Genomic DNA, 16,625 nt, shown 5'->3' on the forward strand with positions numbered 1-16,625 from the left:
GCGTGATTCCGTATTTTATTTGCCGAATGTCAAGATTGCATCGAATGTAAACACGGGATGATAATTAAACGGTCGGTATCCGGCGTCGGCGATGCCCTAATACCGGCACGATCACCCTGGAATTCGCTTTTATCGCGAGAGTTGCGCAATTTGCGACGAACGCCAAACATTAGAGATTAATTAAGATATATTGATAACGCAACTTGGTAGTACAATCGATAGCGTGTTTCTAATGCCCGGCCACGCTCGAGATACGACATAGTGCGTTATACAAATAATCGTTTAATAGACGTAATGCTTGAGCGATTGTGAATCGTATGAGGTCCCACTCTGCTTGGTTTCTTTTCTTTTTTTTTTTCATACCGTTTGTATCAGCAAGGTCGAACAGAGTATCATTTCATATCATAGAACTCATATATAAATAGCTGTTATACAATTGTAGCTTATTAAGGTATTTCGTAAGGACGGCTCGTCAATTGTCGCTTAAATAGCGACGAGCTGATACGTTACGCTATCGCATAATAACCTTTATAATAATCATTAAAATGAGTTTTCAATATTTTCATTGAGTTGATAAGGAATACTGATTAGGAGAGAGGATTTCTTTCAATTACTATAATTATTCGCTCATTCGTCGCTTCCGGTTGTCGTTATCGATATAGACGCGCGGTATCCCATTCTCTACGTCGTCGGTCTTTCCGCCGACGAGTGCCGAGAAGCGGGAGATAACGGCGGTTCAACGAACGTCTGGACGCTGGGTCGGGTCCTAGATAAAGGGGGAATGCTAGACGACGGGACAGATCGGGCACTCCTCGGCCGCGGCGGATGTCGGTCACGCGGATTTGCATCACAACTCGTTGTCCCCACCCTGCGTTTCCGACGCGCCGACGACGGCCGCTTGTGTGTCGGAGCTTTGAATCCGGCGCTGGAAAGAGCCATCAGACGCTGGATTAAGGGGGAATTACCGAAAGTTTACCGACGAGTTTACCGAAAGATAGGAAAAGCTCGCGGGGATTAGAGCAACGAGCAGTAACAGGTAGTTGAATGCCCGTATTGCATATGAGGCGTAACATGCACGCAACGACAGGCTTATGCAACTTCATATGGCTATACCTGCCAGTTCTACAAGCGTGATATTATTCATTTGCTTAAAGCGACCAGCGATATCCAGTTTATTTCAAACCAATTTTTCATTTCTTTTTTTGTTTACTTCTGGAAATCAGACGAATTTTACATTACTTATATATATATATATATATATATATATATATATATATATAATCATGACATCGAACAAAATTTATATGCGCAGACTTATTTTTATTATACCGGATGCATACATGACGTAGCACTGTGAATTATTTGCATAATTGTTAGCTTTGCATAATTGTAAGCTATCCATTTTTAGTTTTTATGGTAATGATGATAACAATTAGCTATACTTGTCACTGAAGGGCTGCATCTTCATTACGGTGAAAGTAACTCGTCTGACAATGGGTTTGCATCCGGTACTTAAAGCGTCGCTGCTAATTAAACTTAACGTCGGTAGTTATAGTGACGTTAAAACTTTTGCGCGAATTGATTACGTTGTCAGTAAAGATTATACTTAGTCTTGTCCTTGGTAAAAAGATGTTTTCGATTTTATAATATAATTTATTTTTTTTCTTCATCTTACTAGTTTTTCTATTTTCTTTTTGTCTTTAATTAATTAATACACGTACCGATATCGACACACGAAACGATTTGAATTGCAAAATGGTCGTTTATATTATATATAAACATACATAAAATTTCATATATAATTATCTCATTAAATTAAGAGATTTGAAGCGAAAGGACAACTTACGCAATCTTTGTATTGCTTACATCAGCGTCGTTATTATATTTTGAACCTTTACTATTATGATTTATATACTTGAAATACTATTATGACGAGTTATTATTATGATTTATATACTTAAAATAGCATGTGACGAACCACGATGTTTGAAAAACAGGTATTGTCGATTACTAGAATCGATGACAAAACGTTCGATGGAATTATCTGTTTTTAATCTCGCGTTGAATGGACTTCGCTTTGAGTTTGATTTAAAGTTTAATTACCGTTAGATACCGTAAGATATGGCGTTTATCTAAAAGTCGTGACGTTAAAAATTAGAAAATTGAAACTATGATCTGTCTTCTAAGAGCTTATCGGTGTCTTGATAACATTCACAATCGACAACGATTGACGTGCGTCGCTTGTTGAATTGCGTTACCTCACATAAAATCAACATTCAGTTTTCTTAAGTCTAGTTTACACCTGATTAATTATATGTACGTCTATGTCTGATACTTTGGAATGATCTTTGATGCTCTGGAAGCACACGCGATTTACATTTACATCTTACTTAGTATCTCAAGAACGAAGCGAGTCTATTGTAATTAAACGACCGATCAAATACTGTAATTATCTGCCAACATGTCTGAACATGTCGTGTGACATTAACAAGGTATAAAGAGACGTTCTAAATCACGTTCTAAAAATCACGAGGACTCCGCCGATATACACAAGAAATTAGAATACGAAGAATTTGCAATGCGCCTCGCAAATTCCCAGCGTATCACGCATTTTTATTTAAATAAATAGATTTTAATCAGCAATCTTTATATCTGTTTCAGAGGGATAGTTCCGCTGTTTAGTACAAGAAAACAACAGCCACGATGCCGAAGTCGGTATGTATCTCACTTCAGATATTTTAAATCAATGTACCGTCTTATTGGTATTAAACATTTTGGGGATAATCTTAGAAGAAGGCAATTTAACAAACTGCGGTTCTGCGGTTGCATCCACAATTAATTTCCGACACAGAGAATAACTTGAGGCACAATTCTCGCTTTAATAATTGATATAAATTGATATTTTGCTGTATGGAAAAGATTAAAAGAATACGAAGTATACGAAGTGGAAGACATTAACGTCGAGGTACGAGATACCAAGACGAGATATCGAGACGAGATATCGGGAAGATATCCGTAATCCGAATGTATTTCCGAGTCGCGACTCGCGATCTGCACACGTTCGCGGAATGCCGTCACATCGACCTAAAAGTTCGCGCGTTCACTTTGCAATAATTTCTGTGCGGGAAGACAGGTATCCGACTTGTTTGCGCAACTTGTCGCAGCCACACATCGCGCGATGCTGGCGACATATGTGAACTTCTCGGAAGCTATAATCTGATCGATTCCATGAAATAAGAAAACAAAAATTATAAACTAATTAACAGCATTTTCTGGTATTAAAATTAAGAGATCTGCAGAGAATGGCTGATCAGTCTCGAGAGGTTCCGTTTGCCCATTTGTTTGAGAGGAATCGTCAGAGGACCAATCGTAATTTCGGTTAATTTAATTTTTTGTATGGAAGATAATTGCTTCGAAAATAATCGTAGTTTTTTTTCTCCGTAAATCACGAACGGATACGTCGTACTCGTTGCATCGAAGTCGCGATTAGACCGATCTCGGGTCACCGGATAGACATGTAAGTACTTTGTACTCGAATAAAACGGAAGAAGATATGCATCTTTCCGTTCGATACAGCAGACCGATGAATAATGGAACGGAAACTGCGGCATTTCCTTGCCGTGAAGGTGCAGCCGCTTTTAAAGATGTATTTTTTCTTTTTTTTTTTTGTCGACATTACGCAAGGTATCTATCGTTATAATCGGTTTTTTAATGAATACTCAGGTGCAAAAAATAAAACCATTATGCATATGCAGACGTGTTGTGACTCGTCTGCCATTCACGACTAAATTTCTTTTTTATGTAACTGCATTATGTAATTCGCGACGCGTACGTACAAAAGACATTTGTTCGTCCAAGTCGCGCGGTACGTCTATTTTTTTCAGATTTAAGAAGAAGCTACTTTCTCATTTTATTTTTCGCGCTTCTCGCTCTTTCAAAGTTGTACAGTTGTCAGTACAGTTGTTTGCGCGAAACGAGCGAAGACATCGTCTATCAAGAGACCGATACTCATTTGCATAAAACCGAAGCGGCCGCGTTGCATAACGTGAAACTGATTTACAGTTCGAGTCAAGGAAAAGACTAAACGCTTAGTTAATTTCAATCGTCTTTAAAAATCGCGCGCAAAATGGCATCGACTACACTGAGAAAAAAAAATCGTAGATTCAAAGAAATATTATTTGATTCAACTAAATGCAGCGGTCACGGGCTGTCAAGCTAACATTTGTTAATTCAAAAAATATTATATTTAAATAGATTCAGAATTTCTTGATATTACTCACGTATATTTGATTTAAATATATTAATATTTGCATTAAACAAATCACTACAACTAAACGAGTTTAGTCAAATTTACAACATTTTTTTCTCAGTGTAATGTCCGTTTTTATCGCAGATTATAACTTCAATCTCGAGTTAACTTACTTTTTATCAAATTATTAAATATATTACTCATTTTATGCAAAGCAATATGAAAGAATATTGGGCCAACGATACGAGATAAGTAAAAGATATTATATTACAACTTTATTCATAATTAGAATCGATATAAAGTAGACGTTTCGACTTCATTAAATCTTTTTCAGTACTAAATTAAAATTTATGAAAATAAGAAAGCTAGGTGACACATTATAAATTAAAAGAAAATTAGAACATAATGAACACTAGGATACATTGTACGAATATGAGGTCACAACAATAGGCTAAAAACTTTTTATCCTTTTCTAAGAACTAGAAAATAGAATAGAAAAACGAACGAAAATTTTTTATTTTTGTGTCCATTTCTACCACAATATAGATTAACTTTATAATCTTGGTTTAACTCCCTTTTTTATCTTTTTCTAGTTCTAAGAATGAGGAAAAGATAAGTAGTTAAACCGAGATTAAAGTTAATCTCCTCTATTATTACGTTTATGCGAGCGTTACTTCTGTAGTTATGATAATTCCTCCGCGTAAACGGGGTTTTGTGGTAACTTACGATAATTCACTCCGCGTAAACGAGTAAATTATCGTAAGTTCATACAGAAGTAACGCTCGCGTAAACGTAGTAATTGTGATAGAAATAGACATGAAAGAATTTTTGGTCGTTTTTCTATTCATTGCACGCTTCATTGCGCGGTCGCGGACATATCGCGCCGTGTAGGTCGGCGACGTAAGGAATGCGATATCGCGTGTGTCGCAACGTGAAAGGCATCGGCCTTTAACGCATCCGAGAGGTCGACGAGTGCCCTGCTCGCTCGTTTCAAGGAGGCCACTGGACTTTACGCATTTTTTTTTTGCGAGGAAGGAAATATTTTTTTTTTCCAAAACGCCGTTTTTCATGAAACTCTACGTAACTCGCGACGATCGGGCGACCCAGATGAGAAACTCAGACCGTGAAGAGATCGCTCTCGGACTTTGATGTCGGTCTCTCTCTCGTTACCTGTTGCAAATACAATTTATAAGCAGTATTATAAGCTGCGTAAAGCGGGGAGCACACACTTCTGCACAACGCATAATGCATAAGCATAAGAAAATTGATTGGTCCGTACACATGTGCATAAGGAAATAGACCAATCAGTTTTCTTATGCTTACGTATTATGTGTTATGCAAAAGTCTTCCCCGCTTAAAAGTGGAAGCACATAAAATTGCAGGAGCTATGGGCAGAATGCAGAAGCCATATGCGCATGCGCTATGGTGTCTGCATTCTGCCTATGGCTTCTAAATTTTAAATCTACATAAAAATACATAATGCATAGTTTATGTAGATTGGAAATTCAGAAGCCATGGGCAGAATGCAGACACCATAGCGCATGCGCATATGGTTTCTGCATTCTGCCCATGGCTCCTGCAATTTTATGTGCTTCCACTTTAAAGGTCAATCCAAATAAACTTGCATAGCGCATAAACATAAGCATAAGAAAATTGATTGGTCCATGTACATGTGGATAAGGAAATAGACCAATCCGTTTCTTTATGCATATGCTTATGCACCTATGCAAGTTTGTCTGGATTTGACCTTAAAGCGGGGAACACAGATTTTTGCATAACGCATAACGCATAATACTTAAGCATAAGAAAACTGATTGGTCTATTTCCTTATGCACATGTTTATGGACCAATCAATTTTTTTATGCTTACACATTATGCGTTGTGCAGAAGTGTGTGCTCCCCGCTTGACGCGGGAGAATCGTGGCGTCGTCGCTGAAACGCTCGCCAGCAACATTATAACGTCAGCCTCAGTGAAACAGGATTCTTCGCTCGTTCGTACTGCCTGCGTTAATTCGATACGAATAGCCTACGTTCGCCTACGCTCTACATTTTACCAGCAACGTATGCGTCTAGACATCGCGCGGAGATAAGTAGAGACCCCCGCGTACGCGCGCGCGGGGAGAGAAACTTCCGCGTCCTCAGGAAGTCTCGGGGCAAAAGTGAAAAATTATGCAATCAAATCAGCGCGGGTGCGCGCGCGCACGCGTGCGAGGAGAGAACGGTTGCAACGGTCGCGCGTTCTCGCAAATTGGCCGGGCGGCGCGGCGTCGGCCGGTTTCCGAAAAACGTTGGAGCCAGGCGGGGTCGTTTCCTTCCGCGGCACCCGGTACTTATCGTCGGAGCGCGCGCGGCGCGCCGCGATTGGTCGCCGCGCCGCCGCCACCACCGACTGGCTCGGCCCACGTGACCGCGTTCGGGCGCCGCGCGCGCTCTTAGAGCGGGAGAAGAGTTGCACCGTTGCGCGTCGCGTCGCGTCTCCGGTCCCCGCGTGTAGGAGAGGGGAAAGGAGCGCCGCGCGCCGTCGCCGCCGTCAGTTGCACTTGTGGTTCGGGGCCCCATTGTCCCCGCGACTCCGGAGACCGGCTCGAAGGCCGATCGCGCACGCTCGTTAGCACGATCTGTTAATTTTGCGCCGTCGACGTTATCGAATCGCTGTCGCGTTTCTCGGCGTCTCGAGTCCGTGTGTATTCGCCGCGTAGTCTCGCGACTTTTTTTTTCATCGGTGGTTTTCCTCGCTGTGAAGGTGTTCGACGAGTCTCGCAGACATGGTCGCCGGCGGCAAGATGGTAAGCCGGCCGTTACCGGCGCGAGACTAGTTTGAATTTTGAATTTCATTCTCTATATCGCGATGGATATGTCAGAATTGCAACGCAGGCTTCCCTTCGGAGAAATATTTTGCGATTCGCTTAGATTTCATACTTGTATACAGAAAGTCTTCTATATACAATGCAGTTGAATTACAAAATATTTTTATTTAAACAATGGAAATTTTTTAGGAAAAGACATAAAGGAGCACAAATTGACGTAGGAAGTAAAATATGACATGAATTAATTTTTTTTCTGCGACACAAGAAGCCTCGTAATAACGCGACGGTTGAGTCCTCGTTTCTACCGGGTGACGCGTTTTGCTCGCACCACCTGACGGCGTCCGTTTTGTTTGCATGTGCTGCGCCGCGAAGATGAACGTAAGGGTGACGACGATGGACGCGGAGCTGGAGTTTGCGATCCAGCAGACGACCACGGGGAAGCAGCTGTTCGACCAGGTCGTCAAGACGATCGGGCTGCGCGAGGTGTGGTTCTTCGGTCTCCAGTACACCGACAACAAGGGCGACCTTACCTGGATCAAGCTCTACAAGAAGGTAGGATATACTTACGTATTCGTCCCGTAACGCTTCCTGCTTCCTCGACCGCCCTCCAACCGGATTTCATCTTCCCGTCTCGTAGCTCATCCGACGTCTAGCTGGAGACTCCAAGAAGCGAGCTTCTTTGGACTTGTATCGAGGTTGATAACGTACGTTTAAATATACAATTAAAATTAGTAGATATTAAATTACTTTTAGATCAACATGAAAAATGATATACTACTGTAATTTTATGGCAATGTTAACGAATGGCATTTTAAACAATTACGTTTTGCCTCAGATGCAAATTCGTAGGAGCGATAATTTGCGTAACAAGGATCACCGGTCTATCGTACGAATCATTTTTAGAAGCTAAGATGAGGATTGAAATCGGTCGAGAAGCTCGCGTTCGTTGGCGGTCCCGGCTGCGAGCAAAATTCCACCGTGATCAATTTTCGGTGTTGATAGCAGTGAAAACTGAGCCCCGTGGTAACGGCTGTGCCATCATCGTCGCGTGACACGCGAGATCCACCCGCGCGTATCGACGCGTACATTGTCGGGAATGAAAGAAAATGGAGATGCTCCAAATTGTCAAGTCGGGTGACACCTGACCGCTCGTAGAATAGCGTCCGCTTTGTAAAATTGTAGTCCTGCATTGTGGAAATACCCCAAGGTATACAATAGAAAAAAAGAATAGTCTTTATTTGAAAATATTCTGAATGTGAAAATCCTGAAATGAGATTATATTGCATTAAAGTTAAAAGAAAACTTGCTTGAAGTCATTTATATAGTTCAACCAAGAAAAAAAGTTGAAATTTTTATAAGATTATGTCGTGTACATATGAAACGCTTTAATTTGAGTATATAAGTTTTGATTTAACACTTTTTTTCTGTGTATAAGTTTAAAAATATAGACTATGGCTGCATTCCGATATTCCCTGTCAGTACTAAAAATCTATATTTTTGTATATCGTACGTCACATATACATAGACTATAAATTTTCAGTACTGACAGTTGCTGACAGTAAATCGGAATATCGGAATGCAGCCATAGTTGGAATCGCATTAGAGCAGAAAACGTAATACGTAAACGAATAATTATTCGCTTGCATATATGTACATTGCGTTTAAGCTAATAATCTTTCACATTTTCCATTCCTTTCCCAACTTATAATCACGTTGACAATTAATGACAGTTTGAGAAAGAAAGACTGTTCAACTGTGAAAAAAGTACACGGAAAGGAACAAGCGTGTATCTGAAAGTTCCGAAACAAGAAAGTATACTTTGAAAATAAATATTGTTCATAGAAACTCGTTTGTAACGCGTTTTCAAGATTGTCATTGTTTTGATTTTAAGACTCAATCGCCAAAAATTACTCTCGATCGAGTTAACTTCTCCTTTGTATATGCAACTATAGTCGAATTCGGTTTAGGCATGTTAGACTATCGATCTCGCGCGTGTAATTTGCGTTTTTTCGCGATCGACCGTGCATCAGATTTACGCTTACGCGCACATAAAGTGTATGGAATTAATGCGCGAAGTACCAAGTAATTGCCGACTTCCTAAGGAATTGCACGCAGTCAGGTATCCCGTCGATGTTGTGTGCAAGGATCCTAAATAGCGGCCGTTCGTGAAGTACATTGCGCCGATTCGCACGAAACCTGTTCTTAGACGCGGTTGGGACGTGGCAGTCGAGACTTTCTAGGATTATATTCCCTTAACATCTTTTAATTACGTACGTCGTCACGTTGCATTTCACTGGGGAGGTCGTTAACGTCTTCCGGGATGGTGAATGCCTACGTTAATCCGCTCGTTTGATTCAACACCTCTCTTAGATCCTCAATTCACTTCTCTTTCTTTATTTATCATATTCTTTCTTTATCCGTGTTTTTAACTTGTTTCCAGTTTCTCTTCAACTTGTATACCTTCTCCGATGGAAGTTTCGTTCAATCGGCGTGACATCGTGCACGAATCAGCGGCGGCAAGATTTTTTGCCTCGCCATTCGCGTAGCGGCGATAAAAGAGTTCTTTTTCTTAGATCTTCGTCGGTGACAAATGCTGATGTCATCGTCTTTCAAGTGCGAGACACGTGTTCGACGTTTTTGCGCTTCTTTTTCTGATCACGACCAGGAGCGCGATTTTTCTGACTTGGTCTTCAAAGACGTCAGAGAAGTTCGCAAACTTTCCTCATTTCTGTCAGAAATCGCCGATTGAAAAATCGCGCGATGCTTCCGCGAAAATTTACTTTTAAAATCTTATTCTCTCTTTCACGTTATTATTTTTTCCAAACCTCTAAATATTTGTAGACAGATAAATTCCAGATGGGTTTTCTTTCTGCATATTCGGAAGACGAATTATTGAATTTATTTTCTTCATGTATCTGAAATATCTTCTGTATTTCTTTTTACTACAGGTTTATTAAAGTTAATTTTATATTAAATAATTTATATTAAATCTAATAATAAATCTATATTAGATTACATGATGTATGTTAGATCTATATTAAATCTAAAAATTTATAATAAAGTATAACTTAAACATTATTAAGATTATTTGATAAATGTTGAATTTAGGCGATTTTCAAAGATCGCATTCTGTTAAAAGATATATGAATTGGCTCTCATATCGCCCGAAGGATTAACATCCGGCGTTCGGTGAGCGACTGTGCATGTCCGGTTTTGCTACCTGTTCGCGATCAGTCGACTTCAATTTTTCGAGTCCATGTACAGTTATACTCGTAGATCAAGCCAGACTCTTCATCGGCTTTCACCGACCGGTTAATGCCGGAGACGACGCTCCTTCACCTTGACACAGTCGCCACTGGTTGCTCGTCTCGTCGGTTGTCTTTTTTTTTCAGTGGTTATCTCGTCGACAAAAACCACATCCAGATTTCTCGTCGTTCTGCCTCGAGTCGGGCGCGATTCTCGCGCGACTAGACTTTCGAACCTATGCCTCCGAACAGGAAAACGGGGAAAAACCGACGCGACAGGTGCTCGCCAGGTGAAAATTGCGGTGGCTGGAATACAGGCACGTGCTTGTGGTACCAGGCCACTGCAAAACAGCTGGCGTGGCAATGCCTGTTCTCACGTAGCAGTCTTGTTTTAGCAGTCGCGTCTATCACGTAGAATTATTCTACGGCTCATCTTTATTTAAATGTCACGTATAACGTGACATTTAAAGTAAATTGACTCTAGTCTCGATTAATTATGCGATAAAATTATCCCACGAGGTCCTTTAAGTGACGTAAGCATTTTCAGAATACATTTTTAATAATGTTTACATTTCTGTCTTCATAAATATACAACAGTAGTTTCGCCCCTGCTATAGATAGTAAATTCAGATTTCTATTTCTTGCGGCGAATCACATAGAAATAAATCAAGCAAGTCAAAGTTGCTCCATTCTTTATTTTTATATTGAAATAAGTATAGAGAAACGAAAGCATCTTGAGTCGTTTTTCCGCGGAATTTGTCGCGTTTGTGAATCACGATAGCTATTTACGCAATATCGTTGTTCGTACGTTGAACCTTAACGTGTACTTAGATATGCGTCGACGGTAGCACACTTCCATGCAATAAATAAAACATCAGAGCTAGATTCCAACGTAGGTGAATAGCTGCTGGGGGACAAAGATGGGAAAGAATATATGGGTTAATGTGTTAACACGAGGGAGATATATCCACAACCGTTTAATGTGATTTGTACTTGAAGCGAGAAAGCGGAACTTCGTTAATTTCGCTTTATAAGTTTTGGATATGTACAGAAGATCTTTCTCAGATATTTAAGAATTTACATTTAAATGTAATTAAAATCTTTGTAAACACAATCACGTCCTCGAGTCTGTTTATGCCGCAACCATTAAGAGATCTTTGTTTTCATTATTTTTCTTACACGCACTGAGAAGCTTCTCACTTTCTGAGAATTTATTTCAACGTTAAAAATACTCGCGAGTCATATACGTCACAAGTAGCGGGATCAAGGTGTTTCATATTTACAGAGACTCGCCGCAGATTCGTTTTTGATGATTTCGATAATCTGATTTCCGAAAGACATTAATTTAGCATCACCGCTGATTAGATAATGCAATTATGTTATCTGTTATTACAGATAGCAGCGACTATTGTGTAGTAATACATCAATTAATCCGTGACTCATTTTTTCGACGTAGTTTATATATGTATCGTTGCATAGTATGTAGTTTGCTCGTTTATTCCACTCGCATCCCCGCATAATAAGCCAGCTGGCGTCAAGCGCACGTTTTTATTAAATTTTCCCTTAATGACGAAACAATTGCACGCAGCCGGAAAGTGCGATAGCGAGGGTGGTGAAGAAGGAGGTGAAAAAGAAAGTTCGAAAGCTGCGAGGTTATACGGACTCGGATACGGACGACGACGAGTTCGACGACGGCCTGGTAAGATCCCGAAAGGGTCAGGATCCTTTCGTTCTCTAGACTTGCCCTAACGCGAGCAATTGCGGACATAATTGAGGGATAACGACCACAGGTAATGGTCGGTCAGTCAGTATATAGGGGAAACATTTTTGTATATGACAATACAAAAATGTATTAAGACAATAATGAAAGAAATCTTAAGGCCGGTTTACACACGCAATGATTAGTGGCGCCAACTGACTGGCATTCATTGGCGCCAGAACCAACTGATGGCAAACTCACAAGTGTTTACACAGTGATTGGCGTATAATATGGAAAATATTTAACATTTATTAAACACACAGTAAATGACAGCAAGCATATAACCTTAAATTTTGAGGTTATATGCTTTGGCCAATAACCACCAGTAAACGCCACATTACTAGCGCCAGTTTGCATCAAGTGTTTACACTTGCATTTTTACTGGCGTTAGTCGACTGGCGCTGTCTGGCGCCACCAATCATTGCGTGTGTAAACTGGCCTTTAGGATAATCAAAATTTAAAAAAGACAATAATAAAAAATAATAAAAATTAATAATTAAATAAAAATAAGCTAATAATAATAAATAAAAAATAAAGAATTTTTTAAAAGAAATACATTCTTTATTTTTTTTATTTATTATTAATTTATTTTTTATTTGTTTAATTATTAATTTTTGCTTGTTTATTATTAATTCTTCATAATAAAAGGATATCGCAAAGAATCGGAGATTAATGAATCAATTACAGAAGAAAGTACTATGCGGGGTCAGGTACGGATGTGTACGCAGAGGTGGAAAATCATCTTTGTGCAGAGGGATATATAAGGCCAATAAGGCGCTCCGAGTTGGCCTGGCGAGGCCACCTTTCACCCGTGGATTCTTCGAGCAATTTGGAATTGACGTTTTCCTCGGTGAAAATGTCGAGATAGGTCATCGATCTTTCAACTTGCAACATTAAAAGTCTGCTCGACTAATAGCCGTTAAAATTAAAATCTAATAAATTTTTATTAATAAATTTTTATTTATGTTTGATTTTTATCTTGGGAAATTCAGTTTTTGAAAAATTTTTTTATCCGCAATCTCTATCTTTTTCTTAAAGAAGATTCACTGCAGCCTCGAGAAATCTATGAGATGACACGCGATGAATCTGGAATGTTCCGTAAGATGTATTCTTCGGTGTACTCCGTTGCGTGGCATTCTCATCTCGGGAGGAAAAAGATAGCATCCGCAGACGAGTCAGCCGTTTCGCAAGACTTGCTAGGCGTGTACAGATTGTTCAAGAAAAGGAAAAAAAGAAAATGAGGACGTTGGTGCCGCGGGTCTTCGCAGAAACGGACCGGTTATCGCGTCGCGATTGCGATAAAAGAGAGAGAAACGGGAAAGAGAAACGCGGACGACGACCACCCCCGCGCGCATTGTCTGATACGCGTGTCGCTTATTAAACGATCCAATCGAGCGTGTTACGTCAGTTGTAAGTATGAAAATACCGTCTGATGAGTCACGCGATGAGGAGCCGCCTAAGGAATTGCTTCGCGGGAAAGCATAAAGAGCTTCATCATTGGTTGTTTATGATCGGAGAAGTAAAAGAGTTACGGCATCGAATGAAAATGTCAAGGCGTTGAAAGTCCTTTTTCTCGCAAAAATTGACTGGAAATGATAACAAATATAACGTATCTCTGAAAATATATTTTTTTATATTAAAGTTCTCTCGAGGATTACTTAAGCGAAACATTGTCTTCTTGTTTTGTCCTTTCATCTCAGCTTTCTCATTCTAAAGTTGTATCTTTTAAGAAACTCGCGCGTTGCACTAATTTGTCGTACGCGGAATCGTTGATTATTCCGCGTAAGACTTTTCTCTTAAGCCTTCCAATGGTGCGTCACTTTCTCCCAATTAGGATTCATATTAACCTTTTAACAGAGGTCGGCTCTCGCGTGAATTGCGAGCGTTATATGCCTGTTGAGATTACGTCGTACGCGTTCCTTTCTCCATTAAGGCGCAATTCAATGTTTTCTTACGCTAAAATACCGTCGCGAATCAAACTGCTAAAGAAAAATAATACGCATACGTCGATGCTGTGCTGGAAGGAAAGAAAATGATTAAGTTATTTTCTTTCAAGATTAAAAGTTGCAGAAATACATCCAAGAAATATTCTTTAACTAATTATAGACGGGAACAAAATGAGACATGGTTTCGCTTCAGTAATCCTTGAATATTTATACAGTGAATCATAATTCCTATTTTCTTCAGGAAGCAAATTGTCTGCAAATTACACGAATAATCGTCATTCTCAGTGTGCGGTATTGATTCATCAAATAAAGCTTCAGTTGGGTGATATACATTGCCGTAATATTGTTAATACGTGGCACGAAATGGCAATTTTATCGGTGTTCAAAACACGGGCACCTTGATAAAGTTGGAACGGTTGACACGACTGGAATTCCGCGATAATGAGTAACTTATGAGGTACGGCTAATGCTTCCATCCATACTTGGACGCGCGCGCGTTTCGCAATTAACGCGCGCGATAAATTTATCGCTAATTGAATCGTAATTCGTTGTAGTGACCGTGAAGCACGACGCGTCGTAATATTTTTCATAGGCGTGGATTTAACGCCACCAATTTAGCCTGCAGAGCGTGGTGAATTAAGTCATTGACAAGTCAATTCTTCTTCAGTTGCAAAATAAAAATGGCAAAGTATATTCGCATGTGGCATCAGAAGTAAATTAGGGTCTCAGTTATAAGTCGAGAATAAGCATTACTTCCTAAGCGCATAAATAAAAAGTATCCTTATCTTGCATAGATCGACAATGCTTATTATTACCTTCCTTTTTGTAATAAAATAAATACAGAGAATTTAAAAAAATCTCTTTTTATTGTCCGACAAAATTCGGTGAAAATAGCATTTTTTGCTCGTCTCTGCGCTTTTGTCAAGCGCAGCAATGCCTCATTTCATTATCACGCCAGTGTGTCACTGTCAGAGAACAGTCGTAATGGCGTGTGATAAAAGGCGTCGCGTAAAACTCGTCTCGAGGTATGCGACGGACGTGTCGTTTCAAGGACTCCGTATAACTGGGCTACATCCTGCGGGAATGCTTGATCATCGTGCCTGATCTCCGTAACAGGTTGCGAGTCGAAAAAGACCACGGGTTCACGCAGGTGCGCATCTCGCGGACTGTGGACTGGCTGTTACGTAAACGCGGCAGGATCTCTAGCGATCGGCACATTCTCGTTTTCCTCGTGTCATTCCGACCCGGTCTCTCCGCGTCTCTTATGCCGTATTTCCGTTATCGCGCGTATGCTGTAAAAGGCCATATTGAGCCACGCATGCAAACCCGGATTGCATCGCACTGATCGAGGTATAAAAATAGATACTAAAATCTGATAATCAGTTCTTTATTTTAAATTCAAAATGCGTTGCGACTTTGATCGCGATCTTTGGAATGTTAATATATTCGTGATATGAATATCGCGGGAAAGATATATGGAACTGTATCAGGTTTCTTTGATTCTTTTATAGTTATAAAACTTATGGATTATAAAAGTTAGAAAAACAATACTCCTCTATTAAAGATAAACTTCAATATTGTACCTAAGGCTTTTTTAAATCAAGTTTTAAGAATATAAAATAATAAAGAACGTGCGTCTTTTTCAGTTTTAAACTTTATTTCAACAGACATTTGATTGGGATTTTATATAAAATTGAATAATTAAATTTTAACATTAAATATTTATAATGTTGGTAATTAATTAGTTTTGTTAGGCACGCAAATGACATTTAAACTGTGATGTAAAAAATTTGTCGTTATCCGTCTCAATTGACCTATCAATACTTAATTTATCGATGAGCACAAGAGATTTAAAAACTGGTAGCTCATCGTTATTTTTGGTATTTAGCAAATTTAGGAGGACCGTCATCCGGTCAGAAAGGAATATTTTTAAAACTGAGAGCCCTAATAATTAGCGATTTTCATGAATTTTTCTATTCACGATATACGGATAAACAATTTTAACGCAAATTTATCACTTAAGAGGACGTTCACCGGTCCTTATACTAATTACTAAATTTTGGTAAAAGTTGAAACTTTGAGCTCAGTACATCTATTATTTTTATACCGCAAGAGGTACTGAAATTTATATCACGCATAAAGCACACCTAAATTAACGTATATTTATAGTTTCAAGAAAATCTATATAGAAAATCGATTTTCTTTAGTATAAGGACCGGTGAACGTCCTTAAGAAAAAGCTGAATTATGATTCCCATGTAGTCCCATTAAAATAGTTACAAATTTTGTCACTACAAAAGTAACAAAAATTAATTTTTTAAATGTTAGGTGGAATTTTTTTCCAATTTGTCGGTGGTTTTATACTCTCACACAAAAGGGAGAATAATAACACGAGTTATTTATGTCATAAGACGTTATATTATATAGAATTAGCATTTACGTTGGTGACACTTTCTTCCGCTGACTTGAGTTAAATTCCTTCTCTCGTCCACGGCAGTCCTTAAAATTATTGTCATTGTACGACACGGCAGGTGGCATCCTATTTACCTGGTTTACCATAAATCTGCAACATACCTCGCAAATGCCGATCCGATAATTTCAAGGACGCGCTCTCGTGGCC

The 16,625-nt window shown here is 39.3% G+C and overlaps 1 protein-coding gene and 1 long non-coding RNA gene across 5 annotated transcripts in view; both read left to right on the forward strand.

Annotated features, from left to right (window-relative positions):
• The window catches only part of Moe (moesin), a 33,222-nt gene that overhangs the window by 5,668 nt on the left and 10,929 nt on the right, over nt 1–16,625 (forward strand). Inside the window, exons 2-3 of one of the 4 annotated variants that reach the window (XM_071781030.1) lie at nt 2,662–2,715; nt 7,429–7,608. In XM_071781030.1, the coding sequence (XP_071637131.1) occupies nt 2,704–2,715; nt 7,429–7,608 (192 nt within the window). In that variant the 5' untranslated portion in view covers nt 2,662–2,703. Of the gene's footprint in view, nt 1–2,661; nt 2,716–6,787; nt 7,036–7,428; nt 7,609–16,625 lie in introns of those variants that run through there. The other 3 variants (XM_071781028.1, XM_071781029.1, XM_071781031.1) reach the window with 3 other exon arrangements.
• On the forward strand, nt 7,615–8,362 carry LOC139814625 (uncharacterized). The gene is made up of 2 exons (XR_011732502.1): nt 7,615–7,760; nt 7,892–8,362. It is a non-coding gene; the product is annotated as an uncharacterized lncRNA (long non-coding RNA).

This window comes from Temnothorax longispinosus, chromosome 6, assembly GCF_030848805.1.
Source record: "Temnothorax longispinosus isolate EJ_2023e chromosome 6, Tlon_JGU_v1, whole genome shotgun sequence".
NCBI lineage: Eukaryota > Metazoa > Arthropoda > Insecta > Hymenoptera > Formicidae > Temnothorax > Temnothorax longispinosus.